This window comes from Carettochelys insculpta, chromosome 1 (assembly GCF_033958435.1).
Source record: "Carettochelys insculpta isolate YL-2023 chromosome 1, ASM3395843v1, whole genome shotgun sequence".
NCBI classification, from domain to species: domain Eukaryota; kingdom Metazoa; phylum Chordata; order Testudines; family Carettochelyidae; genus Carettochelys; species Carettochelys insculpta.
This window is the reverse complement of record NC_134137.1, coordinates 307,338,468-307,354,068: the sequence shown is the minus strand read 5'-3', so window position 1 is coordinate 307,354,068 and position 15,601 is coordinate 307,338,468. Positions and strand designations below refer to the sequence as shown.

Here is a 15,601-nt window from a genome sequence, read left to right as displayed (position 1 = left end):
CCATTGCTCCGGGGCTGCTGGCAGGGCTGGCTCCACATCACAAGACTCCCCAGCCCGTCTCCCTGGCCCAGGGCTGCCTCTGAAGCTCTCTAGAGCGGGCCACCTTCCCGGTGCCACTCCAGCCCTGTGCAGCTGAAGAAGCTGTCTTGTCCAGCAACATCCACTGTCCAGCCAAACAAGGGAGTCCTGGATGAAAGTTTCAACCTGTACTATTATTTGAGCATTTTTAGACAGTTTAAAAAAAACTTACATCATCATCATCATCTTCAATAGCTTCCCCTGTAAAGTACAATACTGATCGTGGAACTATACGCTCACGTAGAAAGTGGCCGATTTCAAAATCTGCAGCAAGGATTGCTTCAGCATCATCGTCCTGCACGTAAATGTTAGAAGAAACAGTGAAGTGATAAATTCGTAACTTATTTGTTTTAGGAGTCTGATGTGATCAGCTATTCAAGAGAGTTCTGCACAAGGGGACATGTTCAGGAATTTCTACATTTACTGGATCGTAACTAAAGGGACAACTTGCAAACTATGGTAAAACAGACAATGTATGCATTTGCCCACATTGAAAAAAGCAAAATGGCAAAAAGTAACATTTTGTACAAATTACACACACAAAAATGACAATACATTGGAGTTCCTGAGCTTTCAGATCAAAATTTTCCTCACAGAATTATTAAAAATGAAGTTTCCCCATTTCTTCAGTTTCACTTCTCCAGATCATTGTAGGGCTTTTCATAGCCTTCCTAAGTTTGCTAAGCACTAAAACCTCTTAATTAGCTGATAAACGTTAATATCCAAATCCTTTAAAAGGCTCAGCTTACTGCTAAAATTGTGTGTCTACCAAGCAGTTCAACCAAAAGTGACAGTAATCTATTCACCCATAATTTAATTAGCTTGATATTTAAGTATCAGGGAGGTAGCCAAGTTAGTCTGTATCTTCAAAAAACAACAAGAAGTCCTGCGACACTTTATAGACTAACAGATATTTTGGAGCATAAGCTTTCATGGTCAAAGACCCACTTCATCAGACAGATGCATCTGACAAAGCGGGTCTTTGTCCACAAAAGCTTTATGCTCCAAAATATCTGATATTTAAGTTAGATTTACACTGACAACCCAAAGAGAGGAGAGCAACACTTGAAATTTTTCCACTCTTATCTATAGAATCAGGTAAATGGAAATCCAGTTGTCTACCTTGGGGAGGGAGGGGGGAGAAAATTTCAAACCAAAAATGGCCAGATTTGTCACTTTTTTTCCACTAAATAGATGCCAAAATACCTAGGGACTGAGTTTGCACTAGTTGTGGCATTTCTGGCAGCATATTCAGAATCTCCACTGATAAAAAGGCACGTCCATTATGTAACAATCATCATCTACATTCAGACTATGTCTATACTACAGCAATCTATCGACAGAAGTTAGGGTTGGAAGATATCTCCTGAGAAAACTTCTGTTGACAGATCACGACCACACATGAAAGCAAATCGCTCTCTGATCCACGCTATCGACAGAGTGGCCGGACTGCCTGGCCACTCATGACAGAATGGCCAACCGGAAGCACAGCAAACAGGGAAGCTTTGTCTGTTGACAGAGGTCCCCTGGAGTGTTCACGCAGCCTTTCTGTCGACAGATTTCAAGAAAGGCGTTCTACCTCATGTGGGAGAGGTAGAAGGCTGTCAACTAAAGTGCCCATTTCTGCTGACTGTATGTCAACAGAATGAGTTTTTAGCGTGGATGGTCCACTATTTGTCAACTGACATGGGGTTTGTCAACAAAACTCTAGTGTAGACATAGCTTCAATGTTTATGACAAAAGACATTTTATCTTATAGATATGGATTTTTCTGTAATGCTTCCCACTATCGTCAGTCAAGATGAACACTAGAGCTGACAAAGTATCTGTGGGCACCTGAACAATTACCACTCAAACAGTGGTGAAAAGTGGATAGAAACAGCATTTATGGGGTAAACAGCCAAGCAGGTTAAAGTAAAAATTCTGAAGAAAGATTTAATTATGTTAGACACTTACCTTATGCTGGTATTGGCTCCTTACTTTCAAGAGCCACAAGTTTATTCAAATTTTAACATTTATATGAAAATGCTAGTTTGCCCTTCAAAGCATCAATCCCAAAACATACTAATTACAACTTACTGTTAAGTATACTCTTATCCTATCTGAATATTTCTTCGTCTAAAGCAAGCCAAAATACATACTAAAAGATGTTCCCTTATTTCATGAATAGCTAGAATAAATTAAAGTAGGCTACATTCTTTCCAAATTTGGTATATTGAATTTCTTCAACTTACCAGGTCTCCACTTTCAGGAACTGTAAGAAAGAGGGGAAAAATATAAGTAATTTAAAAGATACTTCAAATAATTCATTGCAAATGAATCCACACACTACTTACCTTCAGGGGGACTAAAGAAATTGAAGAAAGAGTCATTCGAAACAGTTTTTGTTACTGTTCTAACAGTCCCACGTCCCTTGTGTTTTTGCTTCTTTTTTATGGTTTTCAAAGTAACATTTTTTCCTTTTTTCCAGTCTATTTGGCACCTGCAAAAATTTAAGAAAAAAGCTGTCAAATTGGGATTTGCTTACAACTTGATTGTTCTTACACACCGCTAGTCTACCATTAGATACCACTAACGTGAGGATATAGTTAAACATTTAAGTATAGCCAGTTGAATATTTAAAGGTAATCTTGCAAATTTCATATCTGAAGGGAAAAAAAAAATGGACTAGCAATAGCACACACGAGTACACTCATTCTACTCCCCAAAGTTGCTGCCAATCCACAACTTAACCCCTCCCCCCCACACCCACACACCACTTTACCGTAACCAGTTTCCCTTCTTTATTTCTAATATAAATAAGTTTAATAAGCAAAGTTTCCCACCACATTTATTTCCTGCATGAATAATTCTTTGGGACCCTCATATGCTGCATTTCACTCTTAAACCTCTGCAGGGGGAAGGATAAGAGCATAGCTCAGAGACAAAAGAAAAATGAGAAGGAAATCTAGTTCTAAATAGAGGTGTGCAGAGTCTCAGATACTAAGAAGTGTTCGAGATGTGTTGCTCATGTTCATTCCAACGTAGGCGTGTGTGTGTGTGTGTGTGCGCACGCGCATGCCTAGTAGCCAGAAAATTCTCCCCCTAGCCAGTAGCTGTTGGGTCAGTGTGGAGCCCCATGCAGTGGCACAGATATAGTGCCCAATATAACAACTGCCTGCCCTGCCCCCTCCCCCGCTCAGTTCCTTCTTGCGGACTGCTCAGATAGTGGACAAAGGCAAGAGGGTTTTGGAATGGACATGAGCAACTCATCTCAAAGAACACCAGTTACAGAAGTAAGTGTCTTTTCTTCTTCGAGTGATTGCTCATGTGCGTTCCAACGTAGGCAAATACAATCTCATGTTAGGAGGAGGGGTCAGAGTCCCAGAATGACCACAGAACAGCCCTTCCCACTCTGCAGCTTCCTCTCTAGCATGATGCATGATAAGGTAATGAGCTGAAAAGGTACGAATTGAAGACCAGGTAGCAGCCCTACACATTTCCCTGAACAGGGACATGGGCTAGGAATACCGTGGAAGAGGCCTGTGCCCTTGCAGAGTGAGCCCTGATGTAAGGAGGAGGAACCCCTCTTATCCTGTAGCATTCCTTAATACAAGCCACTATCCAGGAGGAAATTCTCTGGGATGAAACCAGGAGGCCTTTCATCCTGTCTGCTACAGTCAAGAACAGCTGCTGCAACTTCCTGAATGGCTTGCTCCTGTCTATGTAAAAAGTCAAAGACCTACAGACATCTGGGGGTATATAAACTCTGCTCCCTTGGGGCAGCACAAGACTTGAGTAAAACACAGGCAAGGCTTGTCTACACTACCACCTTCCTTCGAAGGAAGGATGGTAATTAGGGTGTTGGGAGTTTATTAATGAAGTGCTGCCGTGAACAGGCAGCACTTCATTAAGCAAGTCCCCGCGCCCGCAGCAACTTCTAAGTTTTAAATTTTGAAGTACCAGCACACGTCTAGCCACAGCTCACCCGCTGGTACTTCGAAGTGCTGGAGCAACTCCTCAAAATCTTCAAAGTTGCCACGTGGAGGGTGGGAGAGGGAAGGAATTTGCTTAATGAAGTGCTGCCTATGCACGGCAGCACTTCATTAGTAAACTCCCAACACCCTAATTACCATCCTTCCTTTGAAGGAAGATGGTAGTGTAGACAAGCCTGTAATGAAATATCCTGATTGAAGGTGTTCTCTCTGTGTCAACAAGAAAGCTGGGTGATGCCTCAGTCTACCCTTGTCTTTGTGGAACACCACATAGGGTGGGTCCACTGAGATGGCCCTCAACTCAGATATCCTTCTGACCAACGTGATAACCACCAGAAGGACTGTTTCATAACTTAGAAACAGCAGGGAAATGGAGAAGGCTGGGACACCTTATCCTTCTGGGACCTTGGGTTGGTTTTGGCAAAGATGATAAAGCCCCCTTTCAAACTCCTTACTTCCAAGCCTTTCGTAAGTCTCAACCACAGGGTTCAAGAACACTGATGAAAGGCCTGGACCAGGAAGGAAGGCGTAAATAGCCTCCAGGTGTACTTTGATGGAAGAAAAGGACAGCCCCAATTAATCCAGAATACAGGGGATTATGGACTGCAAGACAGACAACCCCTTCTGAGATGACCAAACCGCAAACCTTTTCCACATTGCCAAGTAAGTGGCTCTCACAGAGGACTTTCTACTATTCAAAAGCATCTCCCTCACTGGATCTGAGAAGGAAAGCTCCACGGCACTCAGCCACAAAGCTTCCATGCTGTGAAGTGAACGGATATGAAGTTAGGGTGCAGGAGCTGCCACTCCTCCTGAGTCAATAGGCCTGGGCGTAGTAGGTGTGTTATTGGCTTGCACACCAACAGGTCCAACAGAACAGAGTACCAATGTGGCCTAGCCCACACTGGGGGCTACCAAGATTACGGATGCCTGGTCTGCTCGAATTTTGAGGAGGATCTTGTGGATGAAGGGAACCAGAGTGAACACATACAGCAGCACGTCCATCCAGGATACATCAGACACATCCACCCAGGACTTCGGTTTCTGTGAGAACAAAAACACTGGACACTTTGCAGTGAGGTGCACAGCAAACAGATCCACATGGGGATAGCAAACTTGGAAAACTGATTTTAGCACGTCCAGATGACTAAACCACTCATGGTTCACGAAGGACCTGCTGAGGTGGTCCACTGTGGCACTGGGGACCCCAGGTAAGCAATGAGCCTGCAGGAAATTTTTGTAATGAATGCAGAACTCCCATACTCTGAAGGCCTCTTGACACAGAGGACAGGAGTGCAAACCTCCATCTGTTTATACATTGCTGTCATGTCCTTTCTGATCACTGACATGCAATGCCCTTATAAGTTGTTCCTAAACACCTCACACACCAACCTGATTGCCCTAAGCTCTCTCACACTGATGTGAAGCTCAAGGTCTAACACCGCATAGAGCTGCGGCACTCCCTCAGATGCACCCCCCAGCCTAAATCTGACATGTCCATTACCAGGGACAGTGAAGGCCAGGGAGTCCTAAACCGCAGCCTTGCGCACATGGTCTGAGTGTCCAGCCACTAATGCAGGGTCCACAACACCTGCTTCAGCAACGTTACTAATTTGTCTATATTGTCCCTCACAGGGCAGTATACTGACATGAGCCACAACTGGAGGGGATGTAGCTGAAGTCTGGCATGAAACTCCTGGGACACATGGCAGCTTGTACACTCATGGTGCAACATGCAACACCTAGAATAGAAATGAATTATGGAAATATACCAATCTCGTAGAGCTGGAAGGGACCTTCAGAGGTCAACAAATCCAGTCCCCTGCCCTCACAGCAGGGCCTATCACCACCTCTGATTTTTTTTTTTTTTTTTTTTTTTTTTTTTTTTAAAAACTGTATTTGCCCCAGATCCCTAAATGGCCCTCAAGGACTGAACTCACAACCATGGGTTTAGAACACCAATGCGCAAATCACTGAGCTATCCACCCCACCCTGCCCAAAAGAGGGGGGCTGAACTTTGGTCTCTCTAACCCCAGGAGAGTGATTCTGCCAGGGGGATAGGGGGTATTCTGGACATCCTGGCAGGTAACTTGGTCACATTGTTTATGATGCTGGCTGTACCCCAGAGCCGACAACGGTACCGGCCCCAAGACCAAAGGTGCTGACAAGAAACCTTCCCTGGAGAGTAGCTGCTCCAACAATGCATCCTGCAGCAGGGCTCCTAGCGAAGCCACCAGTGCCGAACACAGTACTGAGGGAGTGCCTGATGCTGGCAGCAGTGACAGGGCTCGGGACTGCAGCTGGATTAAGTGCCCCTGGCTCTCCTGAAATGCCCACAGGGTTCAAAAGGGTCACTGTGGTGCTGGCTTGCCAGTTCAGTGGCTGCTGCCACTGCACTGAGCATCAACTCCAACAGGAGAAAGAACGGGCACTCCTCCGCCTGCCCAAACCAGAGAAGTAGGACACTGACTCGGATGTCTCTGACACTGAAGACCAAGGCAGCGCCTGTGCTGAGGGCACTTGCATCGAGTCTGCACTGTAGTCACAGGCAGTGCCAGGAGCACAGATGTCCATTGCATCGTGGCGGGTTTGTCCAGGGAGGGAGGACGATGTAACAACTGCCTGAGGGACGCTGTTGTCCTTGGAAGTGAGAAGGGTGCTGCAGTTTGGAGGAGATTCTGTGCCGCTCTGAATGCCTCCAGCATCGATGGCAGCTACAGGGAACAGTGAACGGTCCTTCTTACTGGTGTCGATGCTCGGCCTTCTGAGGTATGCCCATGGCGCAGCTCACCAAATGGCGCCTGGGAAATCCTCTCTCTGCTTTGATGCTGCAGGAGGAACTGGGGACTGAGACTTGTGGTACCTATATTGGGCATTATACTGGAACTCCAGGAGGAGTTGCACTGTTCCAATAGCTACTGGCTAGGGGAAAAATTGTCCAGCAACTGGGCATGCGTATGAACACATGCACACACACACCTACACTGGAATGCTCATGAGCAATCACTCAAAGACTTGTCACTTGCTAAAGTAATGATTGTCTGCAAAGCTGCACAGTGACTCACATGGGCTCTTGGCACAACCTACCAAAGACAGGCAAAGGATGAATCCCACTCGGTTACTAAGTAAACGAACTTAAGAACAAAAATAGTTGGGAAGGCAGGGAGTTCAGACAACCAGCAAAAATCAAGTTAGTAAAAGTTCACTCCTGAAGCACTGATTGCATGGATCTCTGTATCTGACAAACATTGCAAATGAGCTACACCCAGAAGTTTAAGGAGTCTAAATTTAGCAGTTATTGCAGGACCATCTTGCTGAACCGTGTGTTTCATTTAGAAGAGCAAGTGACAGAATGATGCAACATAAAAAGTTTGGAAAGAATAATGATCAATCCACCCGAGAATGAAACATATTCAGAAGGTTAGCAAGTTATACCCCTGAACAGTGTTTAGGTACCAGCTTTTTACTTTTCCTTCTTTACACAATTGCAGACATATTTGAGGCTGCAGTTATAATAAAGAGCTGGATGGGGCTTCATGTACTCCTCATTCATTAATGGACCATCCCACTGCTTCTCCCTCCAGAGTCAACAAGATTCTGACCACTGCTGCCTAACATTGTCTGAAATTTTAGAGGCAACTGTGACTGGATGCAGTGCACAAAGTTCTTGCATTTCATACATAGCCAAACACAGAAATCTCAGGGAGTGAAATATAAAGTCAATCCAAGCACAGAAAGAGCCATGAAAAGGTGGTTAACTTCAAAAATAATTCCATGTTAACACTTACCCTGTACAACCCATAATTTCTGGTCCATCAAAGGAGAAGGGATCTGAATCATCTGGCTCTGATCTCATTCTGTACGTCTTTGTCAACACTTCATTTGTAAAATAGTCGTTTGCTTCAAAGTGAAATTCTAATGTGAAACTCTGGAAAAAGTGCAGAAAGACAACGTCATTAGCAACAGAGCAGTATTTATTCATCTTTAATGTCAATCACGTTTAACATCTAATATCCAAGAATCAGATATCCCAAATGAGGATGCAACTCTTGACTTAGTGTCAATTCTGTTTAATATATTTGATCACAAATCTAAAACTCTCTCTCAATTTCACAATGGCACTTAGGTTTTTTATCTTCTGCCTCATACCTTCCGAAATCTGCAGTGAAATCACCTGACAAACGGTCATCTGTGGATTATAATGTAGAGTTAATCCTATGGGCTTCTACAGAAGTTAGTCATTTTAGCTTCTTTGCAAACCACAATTATATGTCCCAACTGCTAGCTTAAGTGGCTATGTTTTAAAAATTGTGTCCAAATCTGAAACTTCTATCTGCAAATACTGACTAAAGCTAAGTTCTGTGTCTAACTGATTAAACTGCAGTGATACAAGAGCCATGTGACCATATAATATATGTTTGTATTAACAGTATGTTAGTTCCATTTATCGCTCAGCACAAACTAAAAATTCTTCAGAATCCAAAAGGCAGAAGATATTTGAGTAGCAATCATCATCACCGTGTACCCCATGTCAATTCTAATGTTATCATGCAGACATACAGTTTGTCTAAAATGTTATGCTTACCATGGGCTGACCAGCTTCTGAGAACTTCACTTTAATGTCCTTTAAGTGTTTCAGAATAGGTTCATCATGTTCCTTAAGCAAAAAACCCCACATTTAAAAATCACTGCACAGTGTGTTTTCATACAAGTAGCATTTGGGTTAAGATACAAAATAAAAAAACATTGGGAGTGAAATTCACACAGATACATTTAAATATTTGTTTTACATTAACTAAGAACCTACGATGAGCATTTGGAAGAGAGTTTTATATAAATATTTGACTAGAGGTCAAAAAGTAAAGTAATAAGCAGGCACAGAAAAGAATTTCCATTATAGTAAGCCTCCTCAATCTTATTCAAATCAATTTATCAGCATTTGGTATGCGTCTCTTCCAGCTCTATGACTAAGGCCTGTGTAAGGAATGTAAATGGCACAAAGAATATGATGCATAAAACTGAATAGCCATGGGAGTATGGTACATCATTTCATTGACAAAGCACTTTGGCTATGTCTATACTACACGGATTTGTCAGCCGAAGTTTGCGTCAGAAGATATTTTCTGTCGACGGATCACGGCCAGATAGCAAGGTGGATTGAAAAGGTGCTCTGTTGACAGAGCAGATTGTCTAGACTGCCTGGCCACTCTATTGGCAAAAAGGCCACCCAGAACCAAAGAAGACAGGGCTGGTGCAGTGACCCCGGAGGCCTTTTCTGTCGACAGGAGCAGCCCCCTGCCCCGGAACATCCAGACTGGCATTTTGTTGCCGGACCTCTGTCAACAGTGGTGCTCTTCCTTGTGACGAGCGTGAGTTGCTGTTGACAAAAGTGCTCTGTTACGTTGACTTACTGTCAACAGAATGCACTTGGCAATCTGGACACCCTGTGGGTTTTGCCAACAAAACTCTGTTTTGTTGGCAAAACCCTTTAATTTATGCATAGCCTTTGAAATACGATACAGTACAAATATCAAACGGCCCAATGAAATCACCAATTCTATAACTTCTAAGAGCACACCAGTAAAAGGTTTAAAGACTTTGATTACATTTGTTTTTAGGTCACTACCTACCTGAACCATATCACTAAGCAAGTCAACGTTCTTAAATACTGTCAGCCAAAACTCAGGAATTCCTTTAGGATCTTCTTTTTCTTCATCCTTTTTCTCTTCTTCAAGCTTGGCCTTCTCTTTCATTTCCTCCTTGATAAAATAAAAATGTTAATCTTTCTAAAATTAGTAAGAGTTTATCACAAATACCTGACACTCTGTTAAAGCATATGGATTTTATGCTAAGATCAGTGTGCCCACAACTAAAATCCAAGCTCTATAGCTATTTTATAGAGCCACAAAAAAGTTACTATGAGAATTTCACAATGGGCATTTTAAATTTTGTTAAAATAACGTGTTAATGCTTGAAATGTCCCATCAGTTACTTTCTTCAAATACAGTGGAGATACTCACTGAAATTTCTTCTTCAGTATCTGCCTTCCATTCACATTCTTCCTCTGTAGGTTCATAAATTGCATTGATGATTTCACTTCGCTAGAAAATAAAGCCACAAAGTCTCTCACCTTTACTTAAATATAAAATCTGTATAACTTTATAATATTAAATCTGAAGTACACAATACCCATAATAAACCACTCTTCCCAGTAAGTTGTATGTTTTCAGAGTTACAGTTACCACAATCAAAGCTTTGCCTTTGCAGAAAAACCTGTATTTGCCTCTTGGCCTCCTCTGCCACTAAACGGTAAACTTACCTTGTACTCCTACCAGCTCCAAAAAAGAAGAGGCCCCAGTCAGACTTCACACTGCAATGGACTGGACAGGACTCATACGGATATTGTTTTGGTAGCCATAGGTTACGAGATGCTTAAATCACACTGTTTAAAGCAGAGGTGGGCAATAATTTGATTTGCAGGGAGGTGGGGGGGTGGGGTAGGGAAACATTCAAAAAATTTGGAAAGTTGTCAGGGGCTGCACTCTTCCATGCTATTAATGGAGGAGGTGCAGGGTCTGGGATGGACGTTGAGTGTAGAAGGGAGTTTGGGGTAAGGTATAATGGTGCAGGAGGGGGTTGTGACCTGTGGCAGGGGACTGGGGTGCAGGAGGTGATGCATGGTCCAAAAAGAAGTATATGTGCAATAGGACTGTGATCTGGGGCAGGAGTACAGGAGGGGGTGCAGGGATGAGTTGTGACTGTTGGTAGGGACTTGGGGGGCAAGGTTTGCAAGGGGGTTGGGACCTAAAGATGAGGAGTATGAAGGGGTGAAGGGTCTGTTAAGGGGTATGAGTGCAGTGGTGTGCAGAGGGTTTTGGATTACAATGGGTAGAGTTGCAAAGAGTTGGAGGAGGGAGGGGCTGGGGTGCCAGAGGCAGTCTGTGGTCAGGAGGGTCCCAGTGAGCAGACCAGGAAACTCTTTGGCCAGGGCCCCAGCCTTCCATAACCCTGCACATGCTCAGAGCAGCTGCAAGAGCCAGGAGGTGCTGTTTTAAAATGAATGCTGTGGGTCAAGGGAAGAGGTACTTCATATTCTGCCTATGCTGCTGTGTAGCTCGTATTGTCCAGAAACCGGCCAAAGGAGGGGGAGCAGCATGAGGCAACTCTCCAGCCCTCCCAGCACTGACAGAGTCCCACAGCCAGCTTTTCTGAGAACCAAATGAGGGTGAAGCAGGCCAGGAGTTGAACGAGGCTCACATGGGCTGGATCCAGCAGCTTGGCTGGCCAGATCCTGTCTTACGTTAAAGGCTAGTGTCATTGATAACCCTACTGGAATTAATTCATGCGTGGGCAGATAGTTTCACAAACTGGCCTCGTAAGGGACTGTAACACTATACAGCTATACTTATACATCACAGAGCTTTATTCCCATTTAAAACTCAAAAAGGAAGGATTACAATTGCCTAGTTTTCAAACAAAAGTCAAAATTAGCACAGTCATTACCTTATCAAACAAAGGTTGATAGAGAGCAGCATACTTTCTTTCCAACTCGTGAACTTCCTCGTAGAACTTTGCTTCTATCTGTGCACACTTAACTTGAAGGTTCTTGAGAGCATTCACGCGTCTCTTAACTACCTTAGGCAAGCTGTAAGGTTCAGTTACACAGCATTACTATTATTAACAGAAGTGTTCCATGAACACACATTGAATTCCCTTCTCAATGTCTCCCCAAGCCCTATAGCCACCTTCTACACTACAGCTAGGTTTTGTTTTATGCGGTTTTACTTTTCACATGTACACTTTTCACAGAAGAACAAATGAGAACAAGCCTCGCTATACCATGCTGATCCAAGGTTAGTGCAAACTCAACCTAACCTGAAGTTTCATTAAAGCTAGGGTCAAAGCATGTCACAGAATGCAGACAAACAGTAAGTTTTATCATAAAAGATTTGCCTAAAGAGCCTAAGCAATAATGATAGGCTGCTCTCTAAGTAGGAAGAGTATTAACTGAATTGTAAGTCATTTATTAAATGATTAACAGGAAACTGCTCTCCTCCCTCCTCTTTATAAAAAAAATGGCCAATGCATCAAGAAGACAAGCTACCCCCGCCCCCCCAACGCACTATTTTCTTCAAGGAAATCAAGTCACTTTGAGATTTACATCTGTATATTAGCCAGTTGAGAACCAGGATGTTGCTGTAGTCGCAACACATTATGTAATATTTGCACAAATTAAGAAGTTTTCCTAGACCGGGGGTGGTATGGTAATCCACTGGTGGGCCATGAAACATTTTGTTTACATGAACCAGTGTTCCCTTTAAGTTTTTAGGCCCACATGTAGAATGAATTTTGATATGTGCACTAATATGGAGGTGATCTCTCTCTCTCTCTCTCACACACACACACACCCACCCACCCTCACCCACCCACCCACCCCCCTTCCATATTGGTGCTGGTAACAAAGTTTACTCTGCATGTGGACGATCTGTGGTGGGGGTAGAGCTGAGGGGCTCTGAGTCTCAGGATTCTGGTTTGAAGTGTCTGGTGTTTAGGAACAGTCTCAGGGCAGAGTTATTATGAAGAAGAGGGCTCAGAGGTGGGGTGTGCGGTTTAGGAGGGAGCCAGGGGCTGGGGATGCAGGGGAAGGGAGGGAGAACAGACAGCTCTGTGTTACCCGTGCTCATCCATGGGCACTGTCTCCCATACCTCCCACGGGCTGCAATTCCTGGCCAACAGGAGCAGCAGAGCCAAAGCTTCTCTGCGCTCAGAGGGAGGTGGTTCCAGTTGCCAGGAGCTGGGGAGGTGAGGGGAGAAGGGGTGAAGGGCAGAAGACAAGAGGAACAGCAGCATGCAGAGCTATTTCTCCTCCCTCCCCACAAAGAGCTGGCCCAAAACACAGGGGCTTTACAGACTGAAGCCCAGGATCCCAGCCTAAAGGGGCCTTCTCAGGTTGGGGCTGAAGCCCATGAAGACAATTTTTTAAATCTGGCTGTGCTGTTGGGGCCAGAGCAGCGGACCTTTCCCCCACCATGGCAGCTCCACCATGCTGCCAGCAGTGAAGAGGCACGTTCTTCTGGTTCTAGCAAGGAGCTGCCACAGTCCTGAGCCCCTGTATGAGGCTTACTAGGTAGCTGCAGAACCACACAGCTTACAGGGTACCTTGACATTGACTGTCCACGGGCATGCCCCACCTGACCCCCAGCTCTCAGAGGTTGCTGAAGGTTGCCAATCCCTGTCTAGGTAGATCAGTATTTTAAGTGAATTTGCTGGGAAAGTGCTGACAGTACTGATTAATGTAATTTATAATCTGGGTCACAACTCCTTGAAATATTAACATAACATGCAGTCATCTAGATGCTCTCCATACATCTGGGCTCCAATGATGATATATATTTAAAAGATTATGTTCCAATGGCTCAGCTACAACTGATATGGCTACAGTGGAATTTGTGTGGGAATCGCGCTGCAACACTCCTCCTGTCCTGGACTGGCTGTGCACTGGGCCAGTCACCAGGTTATAGCAAGCTCTCTAAATTTCAGAAGCTAATCTCAGGGCCTGTGAGCAGGATGTACAGTAGTCCCCAGCTTTGCCCTCTAAGCTGACATTCAAGTGCAGGGTGTCAAGAGCCTATATACCGTAGGATACCATTATTGGTGCCAGCCAGGGAGCTTCCTAAACATGAAGCCAATGTAAGTGGCTTTACATCCAATTGCAGTAGAGCACGAACTGGCCATACTACAACCAAAGATCTGTACTCAAGTATTTTATGCAAAAACTTCATGGGGAAAAAATGCACATTACTTGAACTGGAGAATAAACTGGGTATTCTTACAAGCCGAGTACCTTCCTTGGGAATTATACATAGTGACATTGACGTGTCTAGGAGTAGAAACTGAATTTTTGCCCTTTATTCAATGTATGGCTATCGAAACTCAGTTAAGTCTGAGCTAATTAATTTGTGGGAAAGAATTACTTAACACAGGACAAACAGAAGGAAAATACTTAAAACCCTTTCTTTGCTCTCCTATCACTATTTTGTCACTGATTTCATGCTTGGATACATAAATATTTTACCCATTTTCACAAAGAAAATTTGGAAGACTTCCCATAGGCCACCAATAATTCAGCATCTGGCTATTGCTGAAGAACCAATCTGCAATATTTACTACAGAACATTCATTACAGTTCAGAAAAAAAAAGTTCTTATCCATCCATTATTGAAATTTACATTATTACTTTCACACACTAAAATGAGATGTTCCAAAATTTAAAGGTCACATTTTCATTAATGTTCTGTGGCAATTTTAACTTGAAAAAATAGTAGTGGGGAGAAAAAAAAAAAAAAGTCAGTTCGTTGTCTAAAAATGTTAATAGAAAAACATTAGAAAGAGTTTTGTTGAAACAGTATATGATAAGCATTAAGTTGAGGTCACTAGAGTAATATTTTACAAGCCTAGTGACACCAGACAGGTCCCAGTAACTGTACATGAAAGAAACAGACATACATACACCTGTTTCTCTGCATTAGAGGCCACCAGGTTAATATTGGACACCTATTGTAAATTCAAGCCAGAGAGTGATTTAATGCAATTTAACCCCTTTCACAGAAGCATTATATTGGATTAAAAGGTAAACTGCAGACCTGTTAGTGTCAAATCATTTCAAACTTCAACTGAGATTTATATATCCATTATCTGTGCATGCCCTGTCTTTTCATTCAGCAAGTGTCACCTATAAGCAGTTTAAAAAGGCATCATTATGCAATAGCTCCAAAAAGAGAGGCAACAGTCTAAAAGATTCAAAGTGAAAGAAGAACAGACACAAGATAACATCCAGTTGGCATTTGTTCCTTTGAATGCAAGCCAATTTCATGAATGTATAGTTAAATGAGAAGCAGAGTTAGTCTCTTCAGGAAGTTTGTCTATCCTACAGAAAAATTTCAGATCTGCTTATGGAGCCAAGCTTCACTGGAATAAACATGAACAGAGGGGCTTATAACAGAATTAGTCATACCTAAACTTGGCCAGTAGAATTTCAATGGACACTTGCTTGGTTTCGTGACAGCTTGTCTGTCTCCTCAGCAGCCTGGACTTCTGAGGGCTCCCAGAAGCATAGAACTACCTATTACCACAAACGTTGTGAAAAGGTTGAAACAAAATATTTCCACAACCAAGTTTGGAAGTTCTTGTTTGCAGAAAATTTCAAAATTGTTTTTTCCATGGTTTATAAATAGAGGGGATTTTGGAAGCTCGTCTCATCTCAAACTGAGTGACTGGGCAACAAAATGGCAAATGAAATTTAATGTGGATAAATGTAAGGTAACTCACATTGGAAAAAATAACCCCAACTATACTTACAATATGATGGGGGCTAATTAGGTATAACTAATCAGGAAAGAGATCTTGGAGTTATCGTGGATAGTTCCTTGAAAACATCCACTCCGTGTGCAGAGGCTGTCAAGAGGTAAATAGGATGTTATGTATTTTTAAAAAAAGATAGAAAATAAGACCAGGAGTATCTTACTGCCGCTATATAAATATATGGTATG

General features: G+C 43.1%; 1 protein-coding gene across 2 annotated transcripts in view; it reads right to left on the bottom strand.

Moving 5' to 3' along the window:
• NAP1L1 (nucleosome assembly protein 1 like 1) overlaps positions 1 to 15,601 on the bottom strand; it is a 64,882-nt gene that overhangs the window by 14,934 nt on the left and 34,347 nt on the right. Inside the window, exons 5-12 of one of the 2 annotated variants that reach the window (XM_075012587.1) lie at positions 11,556 to 11,697; positions 10,073 to 10,153; positions 9,683 to 9,811; positions 8,638 to 8,709; positions 7,841 to 7,980; positions 2,415 to 2,560; positions 2,313 to 2,332; positions 251 to 373 (exon numbers count right to left, since the gene is read on the bottom strand). In XM_075012587.1, coding sequence (XP_074868688.1) covers positions 251 to 373; positions 2,313 to 2,332; positions 2,415 to 2,560; positions 7,841 to 7,980; positions 8,638 to 8,709; positions 9,683 to 9,811; positions 10,073 to 10,153; positions 11,556 to 11,697 — 853 coding nt within the window. The remainder of the gene's footprint in view (positions 1 to 250; positions 374 to 2,312; positions 2,333 to 2,414; positions 2,561 to 7,840; positions 7,981 to 8,637; positions 8,710 to 9,682; positions 9,812 to 10,072; positions 10,154 to 11,555; positions 11,698 to 15,601) is intronic. The other variant, XM_075012594.1, reaches the window with a different exon arrangement.